The sequence below is a fragment of the Halichoerus grypus genome, chromosome 15 (genome assembly GCF_964656455.1).
Source record: "Halichoerus grypus chromosome 15, mHalGry1.hap1.1, whole genome shotgun sequence".
Classification (NCBI taxonomy): Eukaryota; Metazoa; Chordata; class Mammalia; order Carnivora; family Phocidae; genus Halichoerus; species Halichoerus grypus.
The window spans coordinates 43913715-43929447 of NC_135726.1; the positions used below are offsets into that span (position 1 = coordinate 43913715).

Below are 15733 nucleotides of genomic sequence, written 5' to 3' on the forward strand. Positions count from 1 at the left end.
AGAGATAATTGCTGGTAATAATATTTATTTTCTCTTGTTTCTATACACATTAAGAGATAAATTTAAAATTGTTTTCATACTTCTTTCTTCACAGAATTTCCTAGTGTCATTGAATATTTTTCCCAGTGAAAGTTCCATTTTATCCAGTGATTTCCGAAGTTATCATATATCTCAACTGTTTCTCTTTTTTTTTCTTTTTCTTTAGTATAAATAACAATTTAATTAGTACCCTTTCTATAGAGGCTTTTCTGTGATTTTGAGTATTTCTTCAATATTGAATCTCAGAAGTAGAATCTTTTTACCAAAGGATATGAACTTCTTAGGGGTACCTGGGTGGCTCAGTCAGTTAGAGCATGTAATTCTTGCTCTCAGGGTCATGAGTTCGAGGCTCACATTGGGCGCAGAGGTTACATTTAAAAAAAAGAGAATATGAACTTTTTAAAAAACTTCTTTGACACAAAAAAGAAATTACATATATTTTGGTGTATTTTGTCTGCTAAATAGGCTTGGCTTTGAGCACATAGTACACAAATACTGAAATTATGTTATTATGTTGCTGACAGTGAATACTCTTTTGAAATACCAGTGTCTTCCCTATTTATTGAGTCAAATTCATAAATGCTCACAATGTTTAAAGGTGCATAGTCCTGAAAGGCTTCTAACAAACTTCTGTGGCCCCATTTTCTCCCCTCCTCTGTCTAGTTGCACTCAAGGGAGACAGTGGCCTCAATCCAGGTTGTTTCTTCTAGAATTTATTTTTGTAATTCTAAATAAAAGGTGCTACTTTTTACGTTTATCTCTTTTAGACGGTATGTGTTGAGTTCCTGAATTGGTATAGGAGGATTTGGATCTCTCACAGCCCCCTCCCATTCTTCCTCACCCTATCACTTTCTTCCATACTCTCAGTCATGTTGGTAATTCCCACTTAAGTCGGTAGTTAGCAAAGCAGTATATTGTGCTCAGATGTTCTTCTTGGACGTGATAATACCTGTTTGATTTTTTTTTTTTTTAAGATTTTATTTATTTATTTGACAGAGAGAGACACAGCGAGAGAGGGAATACAAGCAGGGGGAGTGGGAGAGGGAGAAGCAGGCTTCCCGCTGAGCGATGCGGGGCTCGATCCCAGGACCTGGAATCATGACCTGAGCCAAAGGCAGACGCTTAACGACTGAGCCACCCAGGCGCCCCAACCTGTTTGATTCTTATGGCCAGTTCTTCTCACACCCTCCTGGAGCTTCTTAATATTATTTTCCTCACAAATTGAACTCCAGACTACCTGGTTCCATGTTTGGTTCCCTGAAGTCTGATGTGCCTGATTCTCCTGAGCTAGTCTGAGCTCTAGGCCTTCCACACCTCTAGCATTGCTGTCATCCTGGGTCACCTGCCTTTATTTTGGTATCCCCCTGCCCCTCTTCCAAGTGGGTCCCCCTGTTTCCTAGAACTTTTTTTTTTTTTTTAAGATTTTATTATTTGACAGAGAAAGAGAGGGAACCAAGCAGGGGGAGTGGGAGAGGGGGAAACAGGCTTCCAGCCAAGCAGGGAGCCTGATGTGGGGCTCGATCCCAGGACTCTGAGATCATGACCCGAGCTGAAGGCAGACGCTTAATGACTGAGCCACCCAGGCGTCCCCCCTAGAACTCTTATCTTCCTCTTTCTCAGTTTATTCTTTCAGTTTTGATATAGCACTTTTCTCCAGTAATTTCCTGAGAAGGGATCATGGGAGATAGATACTTAAAGTATCCTACGGGTCTTAAAATATATTTATTCTATTTTTATGTTCATAATATTAGTCAGATATTGAATCCTAAGACATTAATAATTTTTTTTCAGAATTTTAAAGATTAATGTTACTCTTTTTTTTTTTTTAAAGATTTTATTTATTTATTTGACGGAGAGAGACACAGCGAGAGAGGGAACACAAGCAGGGGGAGTGGGGGAGGGAGAAGCAGGCTTCCTGCCAAGCAGGGAGCCCGATGTGGGGCTCGATCCCAGGACCCTGGGATCATGACCTGAGCCGAAGGCAGACACTTAACGACTGAGCCACCCAAGGGCCCTCTTTTTTTTTTTTTAAGATTTTATTTTTAAGTACTCTCTACACCCGACGTGGGGCTCGAATTTACAACCCCAGGATCAAAAGTCGCATGCTCCACCTACTGAGCTAGCCAGATGCCCCAATATTACCTCATTCTTTTAGTATCCTGTGTTGCTATAGAAAGCAGTCCCATTCTGACTGTTAGTCCTTTGAGTGGGAACTCTTGCTTCCAGGTCACTTTTAGAATCTTCACTTTATTCTTGCTGAGTACTTGATAGGTGTTTTGAGTTCAGAAACTCATGTCCTTCAACTTCCTTGATGATTTTCTTCCATTTTTTTTTTGTTGTACCTTTATGGGAACTTCTGTTTTGATTCTGTTCTTTTTTGTTTTGATTTTTGTTTCACTTTCCAGTTTTCTTCAATTGTGTACTTTATTCATCTTTTTAGTTGTAAAAAAAAAAAAATATATATATATATATATATACACATACATATATATATACATAACATAAAATTTAACATCTTAACCATTTGTAAGTGTGCAATTTAGTAATGTTAAGTTTATTCAAATTGTTATGCAGCCATTCTCCAGAACTTTTTCCTCTTGCAAAACTGCAACTCTGTGACGGCTAACAACTCCCCATTTCCCCCTCTCTTCAGCACCTGGCAACCACCGTTCTACTTTCTGTTTCTATGAATTTGACTACTTGAGATACCTCATATAAGTGGAATCATAGTATTTGTCCTTTGAGACTGCCTTATTTCACTTAGCATTAGTGAGGTTCATCCATGTCATACCATGTTTCAGAATTTCCTTCTTTTTTAAAGCTGAATAATACTCTGTAGTATGGATCTACCACATTTTGTTCATCTGTTCATTTGTTGAACACTTGGGTTGCTTCTGCTTCTTGGCTATTGTGAATATTGTTGCTATGATTATAGGTGTACAAATCTCTCTTCATGATCCTGCTTTCAGTTCTTTTGGATATATATACCAGAAGCAGAATTGCTGGATCATATGGTAATTCTATTTTTAATTCTTTGAGGAACCACCATAACATTTTCTATAGTGGCTGCACCATTTTATATTCCCAGTCAACAGTGCATAAGAATTTCAATTTCTCTACATCCTCACCAACACTTGTTTTCCGTTTTTTTGTTTTGTTTTGTTTTGCTAGTAACCATCCTAATGGATGTGATGTATCTGCTGTGGTTACAATTCACATTTCCCCAATGATTAATGATGTTGAGCATCCAAATGGCTTGTTAGCCATTTACATATCATTTTAGGAGAAATGTCTACTCAAGTCTTACGGTTCATTTTGTAGTCAGGTTATATGACTTTTTGTTGTTGAGTTGTAAGAGTTCTTTTTATATTCTAGATATGAACCTCTTATCAGGTGTGATTTTTGCAAATGTTTTCTTCCATTTTATAGGTTCCCTTTTCACTGTTGTGTCCTTTGGTGCACCTAAGTTTTTAATTTTGATATAGCCCAATTTGTCTATTTTTACGTCTGTTGCCTGTGCTTTTGGTTTTATATTCAGGAAATCCTTGCCATGTACTTCCTTTTTAAAAAGGAAGCACACGGGGTGCCTGGGTGGCTCAGTCGTTAAGCGTGTGCCTTCGGCTCAGGTCATGATCCCAGGGTGCCGGGATCGAGCCCTGCATTGGGCTCCCTGCTCAGCGGGGAGTCTGCTTCTCCCTCTCCTGCTCCCCCTGCTTGTGCTCTCTCTCCCGCTGTATCTCACTCTGTGAAATAAGTAAATAAAATCTTAAAAAAAAAAAAAAGCACACAGTAAAGTACACCAATCTTAAGCCTACGGCTTGATGAATTTTTACATAAATAAACTCTTGTAATTACATCACCCAGAGTAAGATGGGGAGTGTTTGCAGTGTCCCAGAAAGTCCCTTGGGCCTCCTTCCTCTCTAGGGTTATCACTCTCCCCTGTCCCCTTATGAATTTTGCCTGCTCTGGAACTTCACACAAATGAAATCATATGGTGTATGACTTTGAGCCTGAGTGCTTCTATTTAACTTTACATCTTTGTTAACTCTATCTTCTAACCCTTCTTTTGAATTTAGTTTGGCTGTTCTATTTTTATTTTTCAAAAGCTCTTCCTTGTTCTCTGAAACTTTTTCATACCACCTTTTTGTTTTGTTTTGTTTTGTTTTGTTTGATGAGTTCTTTTATATCTTTAAGAAGTGGTCTAGGGGCACCTGGATAGCTCAGTCAGTTAAGCATCCTACTCTTGATCTTAGCTCAGGTCTTGAACTCAGGGCCGTGAATTCAAGTCCCACCTTGGGCTCCATGCTGGGCGTGGAGCCTACTTAAAAAAAGAGAAGTGGTCTGTTTTTTTAAGTTTTCACTTGTTACCCATGTTGTCTATTTTCTGCAACTTTTTTTTAAAGATTTTTAAGTAATCTCTACACCCAGTGTTGACTTGAACCTACAACCCCGAGATCAAGAGTTGGGTGCTCCATAGACTGAGTCAGCCAGGCACCCCCTCCTGTAATTTTTCTGATCCCCAAATGTTATGTTGGAGATTTTCTATAAATGTCTGGCGAACCTTGGAAATCACCATTACTAACAACATATGTCAACATCATTCTAGTCATCATTCTTGACATTAATACAGGTAGGAAGTTTAGATAGATAGATGGCTAGAAAAAAAATTTTTTCTTTTTTTTTTTTTTTTTTTTAAAGATTTTACTTACTTAATTGACCCAGAGAGAGAGAGTGAGCACAAGCAGGGGAAACTGCAGGCAGAGAGAGAGGGAGAAGCAGGCTCCTCGCAGAGTAGGGAGCCCCATGTGGGGCTCAATCCCAGGACCGTGAGATCATGACCTGAGCAGAAGGCAGACACTTAACCGACTGAGCCCCCTAGAAAAAAAAATTCTGCCTTCGGCTCAGGTCATGATCCCAGAGTCCTGGGATCGAGTCCCACATCGGGCTCCCAGCTCAGCGGGGAGCCTGCTTCTCCCTCTGACCCTCTCCTCTCTCATGCTGTTTCTCTCTCTCTCTCAAATAAATAAATAAATAAAATCTTAAAAAAAAGAAAAAATTCTAAAGACAGGAAAATTCAGTATATACTAATTAAGAATATTGGAATAAATGTGTGCAAATTCAACATAAGGAAAAGTAAGTGTATGTGAAGCAGGATTGTAAGCAGTGGGTTCTTTTACCTAGTTTCTAAACGATCCTTCTGAAGCTAAGAGAATTACATTCATTCCGTTTTTCAGTTTTAGATCATATGTATTTGGCTTTATACTATAAGGAAATTTATGTCCTGCTCTACCTCCAAATATTGTAGTTTTTTTTTTTTAAGTTTTTTTTTTTATTGCTTCAAGTAATCTCTGCACCCATTGTGGGGCTTGAACTTACAACTCCGAGATCAGGAGTCACATGCTCCCCCAACTGAGCCAGCCACATGCCCCATTTTAGTATTATTTGTACTTCATTGAGGTTTATAAGTCTGTACTCTTGTCACCATGATTGTCACAGCTAATAAGCTTTTGTTCTGTGTTTCAGTGGTCTGTGTGTTCACACCATTCTTTTCAGTGAGCTTTTCCATTCCTGAATCTTTTATTTTGATTCTTCTCTGGCAGCTACATTCTATCAGGTGATAGCCTTAAGGAGGGCTTATAGTGGTTATTCTTACTTCAGAATGTCTGCCTTTGTATTGAAGGACAACCCATGTATAAAATCCTGAGGTCCCATTTTCTTTCCTCCCGACGGTGGTAGACCTGCTGCTGTTATGTCCTCACAGTGAGAGCCCCTCTGGCTCTCCTGTCATCTGCCGTGGCCCCGTTTCACAGAGAAGTACATTTTTCTCCCAATCCCTAAGATCCTTTATATTGAGATCTTTAGGCTGTGAGTGAAGTCTGAGGGTGGCCTGATTTCCCCCCACTTTGTAACCAGCGTTTATGCTAGCACCTGTAGATTTTTCTTTATTCCTGAAGTCCAGTCTCTGAACTAGTGTGTCTTGCTGTTGTATTGTTCCATAATCCTTTCATCCTGGGACAAGGTGGATTTTCAGACTTGCATTTAGTTTTTCTTTCTTTCTTTCTTTTTTTTGAATTTCTGAATATTTTTTCTGTTGCATGTGTAGCTTTTCTACGAAGCAGTAACAGTTGTGTTGGTCACCTTTCTTCTCCTGTACTCCCATCTTTCCTCTTTCCCTCTGCGTTCACTGCCATTCTCTTAAGCCTTCCCTTTCTCCTTTCTACCTGTAATTAGGTTTCACCTGTCTTTTCTGTTCCTTGTGGCCTATGCTGTTTTTCATTAGATGCATACTGGGGCTGTTTTGACCTCCAGATAGTTTCCTCTTTCTCAGTTTCCTCTTTCTCCTACCCCTCCCTCGCCCTTCTATGCTAGGGCCCTGGGCTCAGGCCTCATGTTCAGTACTCCGCTGTTTGGTATTTTGTTCCATCTGATTCCTTTCCGCTGCTCCTTTCTACCCTGGTGGCTACTAGTTCTCAGACTGCAGCCTTCTTATGCCCTCTGCAAAGTACATGTTGCATATTCTGGTTGGAAATTATCTCAAATTCACCAGGTCATTTCTCCCAAATCAGCTCTATTTTGGCCTTGTTAGTTCTGTCTTTAGTGCTTTTCTTTCCATTATCCCTGCCTGCATTTTCTTTTCAAAGTGTTTTTCCTGGGGCACCTGGGTGGCTCAGTTGTTAAGCGTCTGCCTTCGGCTCAGGTCATGATCCCAGGGTCCTGGGATCGAGGCCCACATTGGGCTCCCTGCTCAGCGGGAAGCCTGCTTCTCCCTCTCCCAGTCCCCCTGCTTGTGTTCCCTCTCTCGCTGTCTCTCTGTCAAATAAATAAAGAAAAAATCTTTAAAAAAAAAAAAAAAGTGGTTTTCCTTTGCTGCTCCAAACCAGTTGTCTAGCTCCTCGTGTTGACTTGTTTCACCGTTCTGATATCAGCAGGAGTTCTTGTTGATCATGTTTTCTTGGTGTTATTCTTCATGGCTCTGTACATTGATAAATTTCTGTAAGCACTTAGGATTGTGTGTGTGTGTGTGTGTGTGTGTGTGTGTGTGTGAGAGAGAGAGAGAGAGAGAATCCTTTTTTGGAGGTAGTGTGTTCTCTTAGTGTGATATTTATTTATGTATGTGTGTAAGTTAAGTAAGCAAGCAAGCTCCACATGCAACTTGGGGCTCGAACTCATGACCCCGAGATCAAGAGTCACATGCCCAACCCACTGACTGAGCCAGCCAGGAGCCCCATGAAATTTTTTTTTTAAGATTTTATTTATTTATTTATTTGAGAGAGAGAGAGAGAGTATGAGCAGAGGGAGAAGGAGAGAACCTCAAGCACAGTCCATGCTGAGCTTGGGGCCTGACACAGGGCTCGATCTCAGGATCCTGAGATCATGACCTGAGCCGAAATCAAGAGTTGGATGCTTAACTGACTGAGTCACCCACGAACCCCCCCCCTTTTTTTTTTTAAGTAGGCTCAGTGTCTAGCATCGATCCCAACAAGGGCTTGAACTCACGACCCTGAAATCAAGACCTGAGCTGATACCAAGAGTCAGATGCTTAACCAGCTGTGTCACCCAGGTGCCCCCACCCCTTGCCCAGCCCTGTGACATATTTTTAAATGATTTTCAGTGATGGGCACCTAGGTGGCTCAGTCAGTTAAGCAAGCATTTGCCTTCGGCTCAGGTCATCCCAGGGTCCTGGGATCGAGCCCCACATCAGGCTCCCTGCTATGTGGGGAGCCTGTTTCTCCCTCTGCCTGCCGCTCCCCCTGCTTGTGCTCTCTCTCTGTCAAATAAATAAATAAAATCTATAAAAAAAACCCTGATTTTCAGTGTCCAGTATCCTAGACAGTTATAATAAAGACTTTAAAGTATATTTCCTATTAAATCTGCTTTTTGTCATCAGCGGTCACTTACTGTGGGGAGGAATGTGGCTGAAAGGTAGTGAACACTGGTTTTCCTGTTTCCTAATTTTTTCAGCTTATCGGGTAAAATCACTCCTGTGATTTACCCTGATATTGCGTCATCGTTCTCCTTCTATTATCTTCTCGTTGCTTAACCTCTTTGTTTTACATTGAGCACTTAAGATATGCCAGGCTCTGTTCTAAGTATCTTACATGCACTAGTTTATTTAATCCTCCTCACAACAATCTTTTCTTTTTTTTAAGATTTTATTTATTTATTTGGAAGAGAGAGCGTGCAAGCACGAGCACAAGTAGGGACAAGGGGCAGAGGGAGAGGGAGAAGCAACTCCCTGCTGAGCAGGGAGCCCGACATAGGGCTTGATCGCAGGACCCTGGGATCCTGACCTGAGCCGAAGGCAGACATCTAACTGACTGAGTCACCCAGGCACCCCTCTTCACAACAATCTTATCATCATGATAAATGCGGTCATTATTACAGAGCGGTGAAGTCCCTTACTCAGGTGGTAGAACTGGGATTTAAACTCAGGTAGTCTTGCTCCAGAGTCTGGGCTCTATCCACTAAGCAAACCTTTAAATAGTGAGTGTATCTCCTAACATTTCCTCTTTGTTAGAATCCTGAATATGTTGTGTCTTTCAGGTCTTTCTGTAGAATTTGGAACAATTCTAATTTACACATGTAAGAAGAGTTGCTGGCCTCAAAATCATCAGACTCCCATGGAAGAACTTTGTATCATACAAGAAGACCCAGATGAATCATTATTTAAGTAGAGCATTTCCTTTTATTTATATAAATTAAAGTAAATTTTAATGTCCAGATTTGTGTATTTTTACTTCATTTTGACTCACAGATTATTCACTCTTTGTTGTAAGTGTGGTCCTTTTTGCTTTCTGGCACCTGTGCTGGGGCTGCGGTGAGATTTAGAAGCTTCTGGCTGTGGACCGGTCTACCCTCCCAGGGCCAGTTTGCTTGTCTCCACAGAGGCAGCTCAGAATGTGGCTCCTCTCCAGCCCAGATTGCGGGTGTTCCCTGCACAAGCAACCTAATGGGCTTTGTCGGAGGGAGAGCGGCCGAAGAGCCAAGGGCAGCGGTCAGCCTCTTACCCCACCTCTGCTGCCTCCGTACTTCACTGCGCTCTGTTGCAGTCCCTGGATGTTGACCAAACCACTCGACCCACCCCGGCTTCTTGAGGCTCCCACCCTGCTATTTAGCTAGGGCCACCTAGCTGTTTAGACCTGCCCTGTGTTCTCCCTACTCATGGTCCCCACCCTCACCCCGTCCCACCTTCTGCCCCTGCAGTATCCCAGCAAAGGGGCCCCTTCTCTATTCTGGACATTGTCCCTTCTTCCAGGTGGTCACTTTTCCAATCTCCCCTTTCTCCTTTTGGTTTTTATGTTAACCCCTTCCATTCTGCTACACTTTGACAGCAGTATGAAAACATGCCCACCAACTGTACAGACTTGCTTTTTGCCTGCGTAGATGAGGAAACTGCTCTAAACAGTTTGATTTGCTACTCTGGCAAATAACACATTAGGGTCCAGATTATCATGAGGAGGGGTTCTCCTGGGCAGCGTGTGACTGGTGGGAACACCACCTGATCCTGCCTCCCGGGGCACCCGAGGGAAAGTGGCTGGCTGTGTACAAACTGAACGTGCTGGTCAGTGAGGCTTTAGGCATGTAGGGGAGGAAGAATAATTTTCTCTTTACCCTTCTAGGTACTTAGCTGAGACCTCCCTATAAGAAAAGACAGATTGACAGGTGAAAAACAGAAGTTTATGTATACCTCCTATATAGATGGGAGATACCCAGAAAAACTGAGTAACTCCTTGAAATGTCCCAAGCTATTACCTCAAATACCACCTTCAGCTGAAGATAAAGACATGTGGGATGCATGGAACCAGTCACAGGAAGTTACCAGGCAAAGCACAGCAAACAACGGTAAGGTTGTTATATATTGTCAGGGAAATAGGATAATGAGAATATAAGTCCAGTGTGAACCCCTTTAAATGTAAAACTGCAGGGGCACCTGGCTGGCTCAGTCAGAAGAGCATGCATACCTCTTGAGTTCTAGCCCCACTTGGGAGTAGAGATTATTTTAAAAAAAAGGAAAGACAAAGGCCATCAAGGGCCCCAAAGAGTAGGATTAGGTATGGGTGGGACTTTGAGCTTTCACTTCCTGCACTTGTATCCTATTTGAATTTGTTAAGGTGGGCAAGCATTTTACACTTTATACTCAAACTCACACACACAAATCCAAATCCACAAAGAAAAGCACAGGCCCTCAGAATTAGGTAACTAAGCCTAGCCCCGTCTAGGGGAAGAGAAGGGAGGCAGGAGAGAAGCCAAGGAAGGTGGCTCCCATTCGCTGAGTGTCCAGAGGGATAAGTAAGATCAGCATCCTGGGAAGGGTCTCCTTTAAATTTAACTGCCAGGATGGGGTTTTTGTAAAAGTCAGCCCTATGTAGGGAAGGAACATCAGCAGCCGGCTGCGCAGGGGTTCCCCACCCCCGCCCCCCAGGGAGTACTCCGGCACTTCCTGCACTCATGCCTCAGAACAGCAGCCTGAGTATTCCTCAGAGACTAGACCAGCTTGGTGTGTGGTTGGTGAACCAAGCAGCTGATGAGAAAGACCACAGAAGTCAAAAGCATTTTCCTCTGTTTTCTATCTTTACCTTTTTTCTTTTAAAAATTTTTTCTTACTGAGGGGCGCCTGGGTGGCTCAGATGGTTAAGCGTCTGCCTTCGGCTCAGGTCATGATCCCAGGGTCCTGGGATCGAGTCCTGCATCGGGCTCCCTGCTCAGCGAGGAGTCTGCTTCTCCCCCTCCCTCTGCTTCTCCCCCTGCTCATGCTCTCTCTCTCTCTCTATCTCTGTGTCTCGAATGAATAAAAAAAAAAAAACTTAAAAAATTTTTTTTCTTACTGAATATATTCGACATATAATATTGTGTAAATTTAAAGTGTGCAATATGTTAACTTCATACATTTACATATTGTAATATGATTGCTGTTGTAGCAATATTTAGTATGTTAAAAAACAAAATTCAACTAATGAGTTTGAAGATCTAACTGGCTTTATTCAATGATTCATGATTCTGACAACATCCCATCTAGCAAGTAGAAAGGAGTTCTGAGGTGTTCAAAATGGGAGGTGTTTATTGGCAGAAGGATGGTGGGACAGGAAGTTAGAAGAGTAGATTATTTCAGGCAAGGTTACCTAACCTCAGGCAGATTAAATCACTAGTGCTGACCAGGAAATTCCACTCCTGAGAAAGGCTGAAACTGCAATTAGGTTAGGTATTAACCTTGGTTTAGCACAAGTGACTCCATTTTTAGCCTTTTGTTTCTTTTTTACAAGCACCTCGATCACATTACATAATTATCTTTCTTTTTAGTATTTGGGATAATTTTTTCTGATTTCAGAGTTAGCATTTTCTTTGAGGAGCATGAACATCTGGAAATACAGAAAATCCTAAAAAATAAATAAAAATTATTCACGATTCCATCACACACAGATACACAAAATATTAACTGTGGTTTTCTTCCTGCTTTTTAATATATTTTTGTTTTTACAAAATTTAATCTTACAAATAGTTTTGTATCTTTTTTTTTCTTTAAAGATTTTCTGTTTATTTGACAGAGAGAGACAGCGAGAGAGGGAACACAAGCAGGGGAAGTGGGAAAGGGGCTCGATCCCAGGACCCTGAGACCATGACCTGAGCCGAAGGCAGTCGCTTAACCGACTGAGCCACCCAGATGCCCCAATCATTTAATGTTATATTGTGAGGATTTTTGAATCATATTTCCAAATTACCCTTGTTTAAAAAAAAAAAAAAGACAACAAGCCCAAAATGGAGTTGCTTAGGCTAAGCCTCACATCACCAAGCAGAGACTTACAGTTAGGGTTCTCCCAGAAATGGAATTTTAAACCAGTCCATCAGGAATTGCCTGATCAGGGGTGCCTGGCTGGCCCAGTCTGATGAGTGTGCAACTCTTGATCTAAGGGTTGTGAGTTTGAGCCCCACATTGTGTGTAGAGATTACTTAAATATTTAAAATTTTAAAAAGGTAATCTACCTGATAATCCCCTAAAGGAAAGTAACCTTGCAATAACCAACCCACTTTTGTATAATTTCCTTGCTCCTTTTCTCTGCTAGCCATGAAAGTCTTTCATTTGGTACAGCTCCTCAGAGCTTTTTTATCTCCTAGACTGAATGCTGCCCAATTCAAATCGAGTTTGCTCAAACAAAAATTTTTAAATATGCTTCAGTTTATCTTATAACACTCTCTAGAAAAGCTTTGCTTTAGAATCCTTACTTGATAGCTACGGGAATGCTTGTTTTCCTATCTCTTGACTACACGGAATGTTGCACTTTTTTGTTTGCTGGCTTCATAAGTGAAAATGATTTAAGTACTATTTTACATTTCTTTCTTTAAATTTTATGTTTATTGATCATATTCATTTCCTTTGTGAGTGCCTGTTCACATCCTTGGCCTATATTTGTTGTTTGGGTGGTATTTGTTTTGTTGTTAATTTGTAGGAGCTCTTTACATACAGGGGCATCTGTTTTCTAACCTGTAAGCCTTGGCTGCGAGTTCAAACCCCAGGCTAAAAGGTGGCCCTTAGGTTTCCTAAAGCCAGACAGCGGTTCTTTGCGCGTGAAAAACACGACCGCCTGGAGTACGGCGGGAGGTGTGAGAGCTCCTTCGCGCAAAGCCCAGCCTGGACCCAAGCAGTTCACTCCACAGGTCCCGGGCGTCGCCCGCTCGGCGCCAACCGGCGGCCGCAGTGCGCAGGAACGGAAGCTGGGCCGCCCTTCCCCCACCTGCTTCCGGCCGCGGCTCAGTTCTCGCGCCTCCGCCTCCGCCGCGGCTCGTGGTCGTCCCGCCATGGCACTGTCGCGGGGACTGCCCCGGGAGCTGGCCGAGGCCGTGGCCGGGGGCCGGGTGCTGGTGGTGGGCGCGGGTGGCATCGGCTGCGAGCTCCTCAAGAACCTTGTGCTCACCGGCTTCTCCCACATCGACCTGGTGAGGGCCAGGCGTACGCGCGGGCTGAATGGCGGGCCGTATTGCCGGGGCCGGGGGCTCGGGCTCCGGAGGTCGGGACCAGAGTTGAGGTGGCGGGGGTGGCGGCAGCAGGCCTGGAAGCCCCGGGGTCGTGGCTCCCTGCGGAGAGGGCGCTCTTCGGCGGGGCCGGAGCGGGCCTCCCTGCACGCCCGGTCCGCTCGGGACGCCAGAGAGGCCGCGGGCCGGGGTCTTCCGGGCGTCGCGCCGCGCGGCCGCCCCCTGCCTCCCTGGCAGCGCTAATTTGTGGCGGCTCTAGGTTGTGGGAGCGGCCTCGTGTCTTTTCGCTTCAGAGCTGTTCCCCAGCTTTAGTGGGAGGCGGAGGTGATTGTTTGAGTCTCGTGGATGTTGTGACTTCATTTTGGCGGTCTCCCTTAACTCAGAAATACTGGTCCAGAGCAGAGGGTGGCGGTAATAGGAGCCAATACATACTGAGCGCTTGTCCCGAGCCCGGCGCAGTTCTGAGCGGTTAACTTGCATTAACGCATCTAATCTTCGCTGCCTCCGTAAGGTTGCAAACGCCATTTTCATCCCTTTTTTTTAACAGATGAGAAGAAAAGTGAGATTTAGAGGGGTTTTAGTAACTTACTTGGGTCACGAAGCAAGTGGCAGGACTCTTTTGGGACTCGCGCTCCTCTCTTGTGGTTACAATCTGCGTGACTGTCATTATCTCCGTAGACACAGTCGCTTATGTCGTTAAAGATGTTGGTGAGGATTTTAACTTTTGCACTCACGTAGAGTGGCTGTAATTTTAAATTATTTATATTAAACTTTTTAGAGATTGGGGATGTTAGGAATTTGGATGTGAGTTTAAATTGTCTTAAGGTGTGGTGGAAGCACGGAATGGAAAAAGTAGAAGTAGCAGACTGAACTAATAAATGAGTGACTGGAGGGAAAAGAATTTACACATTTTTTCTTTGGCTGTTAAAAGGTTAGTCTTCCCATCCAGTTCTGTACTGCAGATCCAGATACGATTGTGCTTTAGCTGGTAACTACTGCTGCATTTTTAAAAGAACCGTTTTGTAATAGACAAGACCGTGGATTGGGCACCTGAAAAATGCTCATTCTTTTTTATTTGATTTAATTTTTGTAATAAATGTGGAAAGTACAAATAGAAAATGTTTAGGTGGTTATATAATGATTTTGAGAAATTATAACCCAAACTGTTAAGCTGTTTCATGATTAGAACGTTTGATTACTCTTCATATAAATTTATTGAAATGGAATGAAAGTCTTTAAGTCATTATTATTTTCTTCCCTTATGTTTATTTAAGCAGCAATTAGATAAAACTTAAAATGTGACACATTTTTAACCTCGTGTAGACATTTCCTTTAACAGCCCTTAGGTTAATAATAATTGTAAATAGAGTTGTGTGTAGATGAAGACTTTGAACTAAAGCAGCAAACATTCAGTAACTCTGCCAAGTATCATTTAAGAAAAGAAGTCACAGTTAAATCTAACATACTCGATTTGAAAGAGTAATTAATTAGATTGATAGATAAATGAATTATATATTTATTTTCAACAGACATATAATTTTATGGCATCTAAGGAATTTCCAAACATACTTTCCAGAAGGATTAAACAAACAAAAAGATGTGTCCTTTCTAAAATATTTTTGAGAAAGTTATCTCTGAAATTAAATCCCAAGTTCTTTAAAATATGTGTTAAATTATTTTTATCAGTTTAATAATTTTGCTATTACTGGTTGAAAATGAAAAGCATTTTCTCTGCTAATGTAACAAATAGCAAAAGTTTTGGTTTATGGATGCTGAGGATAGTGATATTGCTCAAACATACCAGAAAATTTGTGATTTATCTGGAGTTTATGCACTTGTAGATTGATCTGGATACTATCGATGTCAGCAACCTCAACAGGCAGTTTTTGTTTCAAAAGAAACATGTTGGAAGATCAAAGGCCCAGGTAACATTATTCTTATATACTGTTTCTATTTATTCATTAATATTTCTGCACTTTGATGGATCTTCTCTTTCTGTTATCAGATTAATTGGGACTTTTCAGTAGGAGGGAGCATATGGGGGAAGCCACCTCTTTTTACTTGAGAGATTGTGAAGAATAAAGATGTAAAGGACTACACCCTCCTGTTTTGGTCTGCTGAGGAAGTAGATGTGCTCTACCCAATCCAGTAAATGGTGTCCCCTTCATATTTAAATTTCTGATTGTTTGCTTAGGATGAGCATTGTTCCAGTGTTCCCCAGAGGTTGACTGCTGTATTTGAGGGCAAGAGAAACTACAGCCTATGTTCTTGTTGCACTTTTTCTAAAAGGGTGGCCTTCCCTGAGGTTCTAGCCACCTTGACCTTTCGTTAGTTCCTTGAGTATTCCATCTTGATTCAGGGATTGATTGATTGACTGATTGATTTTAAAGATTTTATTTATTTGACAGAGAGAGAGACAGCGAGAGAGGGAACACAAGCAGGGGGAGCGGGAAAGGGAGAAGCAGGCTTCCCGCTGAGCAGGGAGCCCGATGTGGGGCTCGATCCCAGGACTCTGGGATCATGACCTGAGCTGAAGGCAGACGCTTAACGACTGAGCCACCCAGGCGCCCCTTGATTCAGTGTTTTAAAACATCTTTTCACTTTGCTTTTCTCCCAACCTTTTTGACAAACTCCCACTGTTTTCTCGTTTTTAGTTTTCAAATTTTGGCTTTCTTCTCTAGGGATACACTCTGACTAAACCTCGTAGACTAAGTCAGACCTTCCTCTC

General features: G+C 42.3%; 2 protein-coding genes across 4 annotated transcripts in view; both read left to right on the forward strand.

Annotated features, from left to right (window-relative positions):
- Positions 1-8760, forward strand: part of PDCD2L (programmed cell death 2 like) — a 28162-nt gene extending 19402 nt beyond the window's left edge. For both annotated transcript variants that reach the window (XM_036108496.2, XM_036108495.2), the window contains one exon: positions 8584-8760. In XM_036108496.2, coding sequence (XP_035964389.2) covers positions 8584-8626 — 43 coding nt within the window. In that variant the 3' untranslated portion in view covers positions 8627-8760. The remainder of the gene's footprint in view (positions 1-8583) is intronic.
- Positions 8761-12773: 4013 nt separating this feature from the next.
- Positions 12774-15733, forward strand: part of UBA2 (ubiquitin like modifier activating enzyme 2) — a 37985-nt gene continuing 35025 nt past the window's right edge. The window contains exons 1-2 of one of the 2 annotated variants that reach the window (XM_036108489.2): positions 12774-12969; positions 14847-14930. In XM_036108489.2, coding sequence (XP_035964382.1) covers positions 12832-12969; positions 14847-14930 — 222 coding nt within the window. In that variant the 5' untranslated portion in view covers positions 12774-12831. Of the gene's footprint in view, positions 12970-14846; positions 14931-15010; positions 15154-15733 lie in introns of those variants that run through there. The other variant, XM_036108491.2, reaches the window with a different exon arrangement.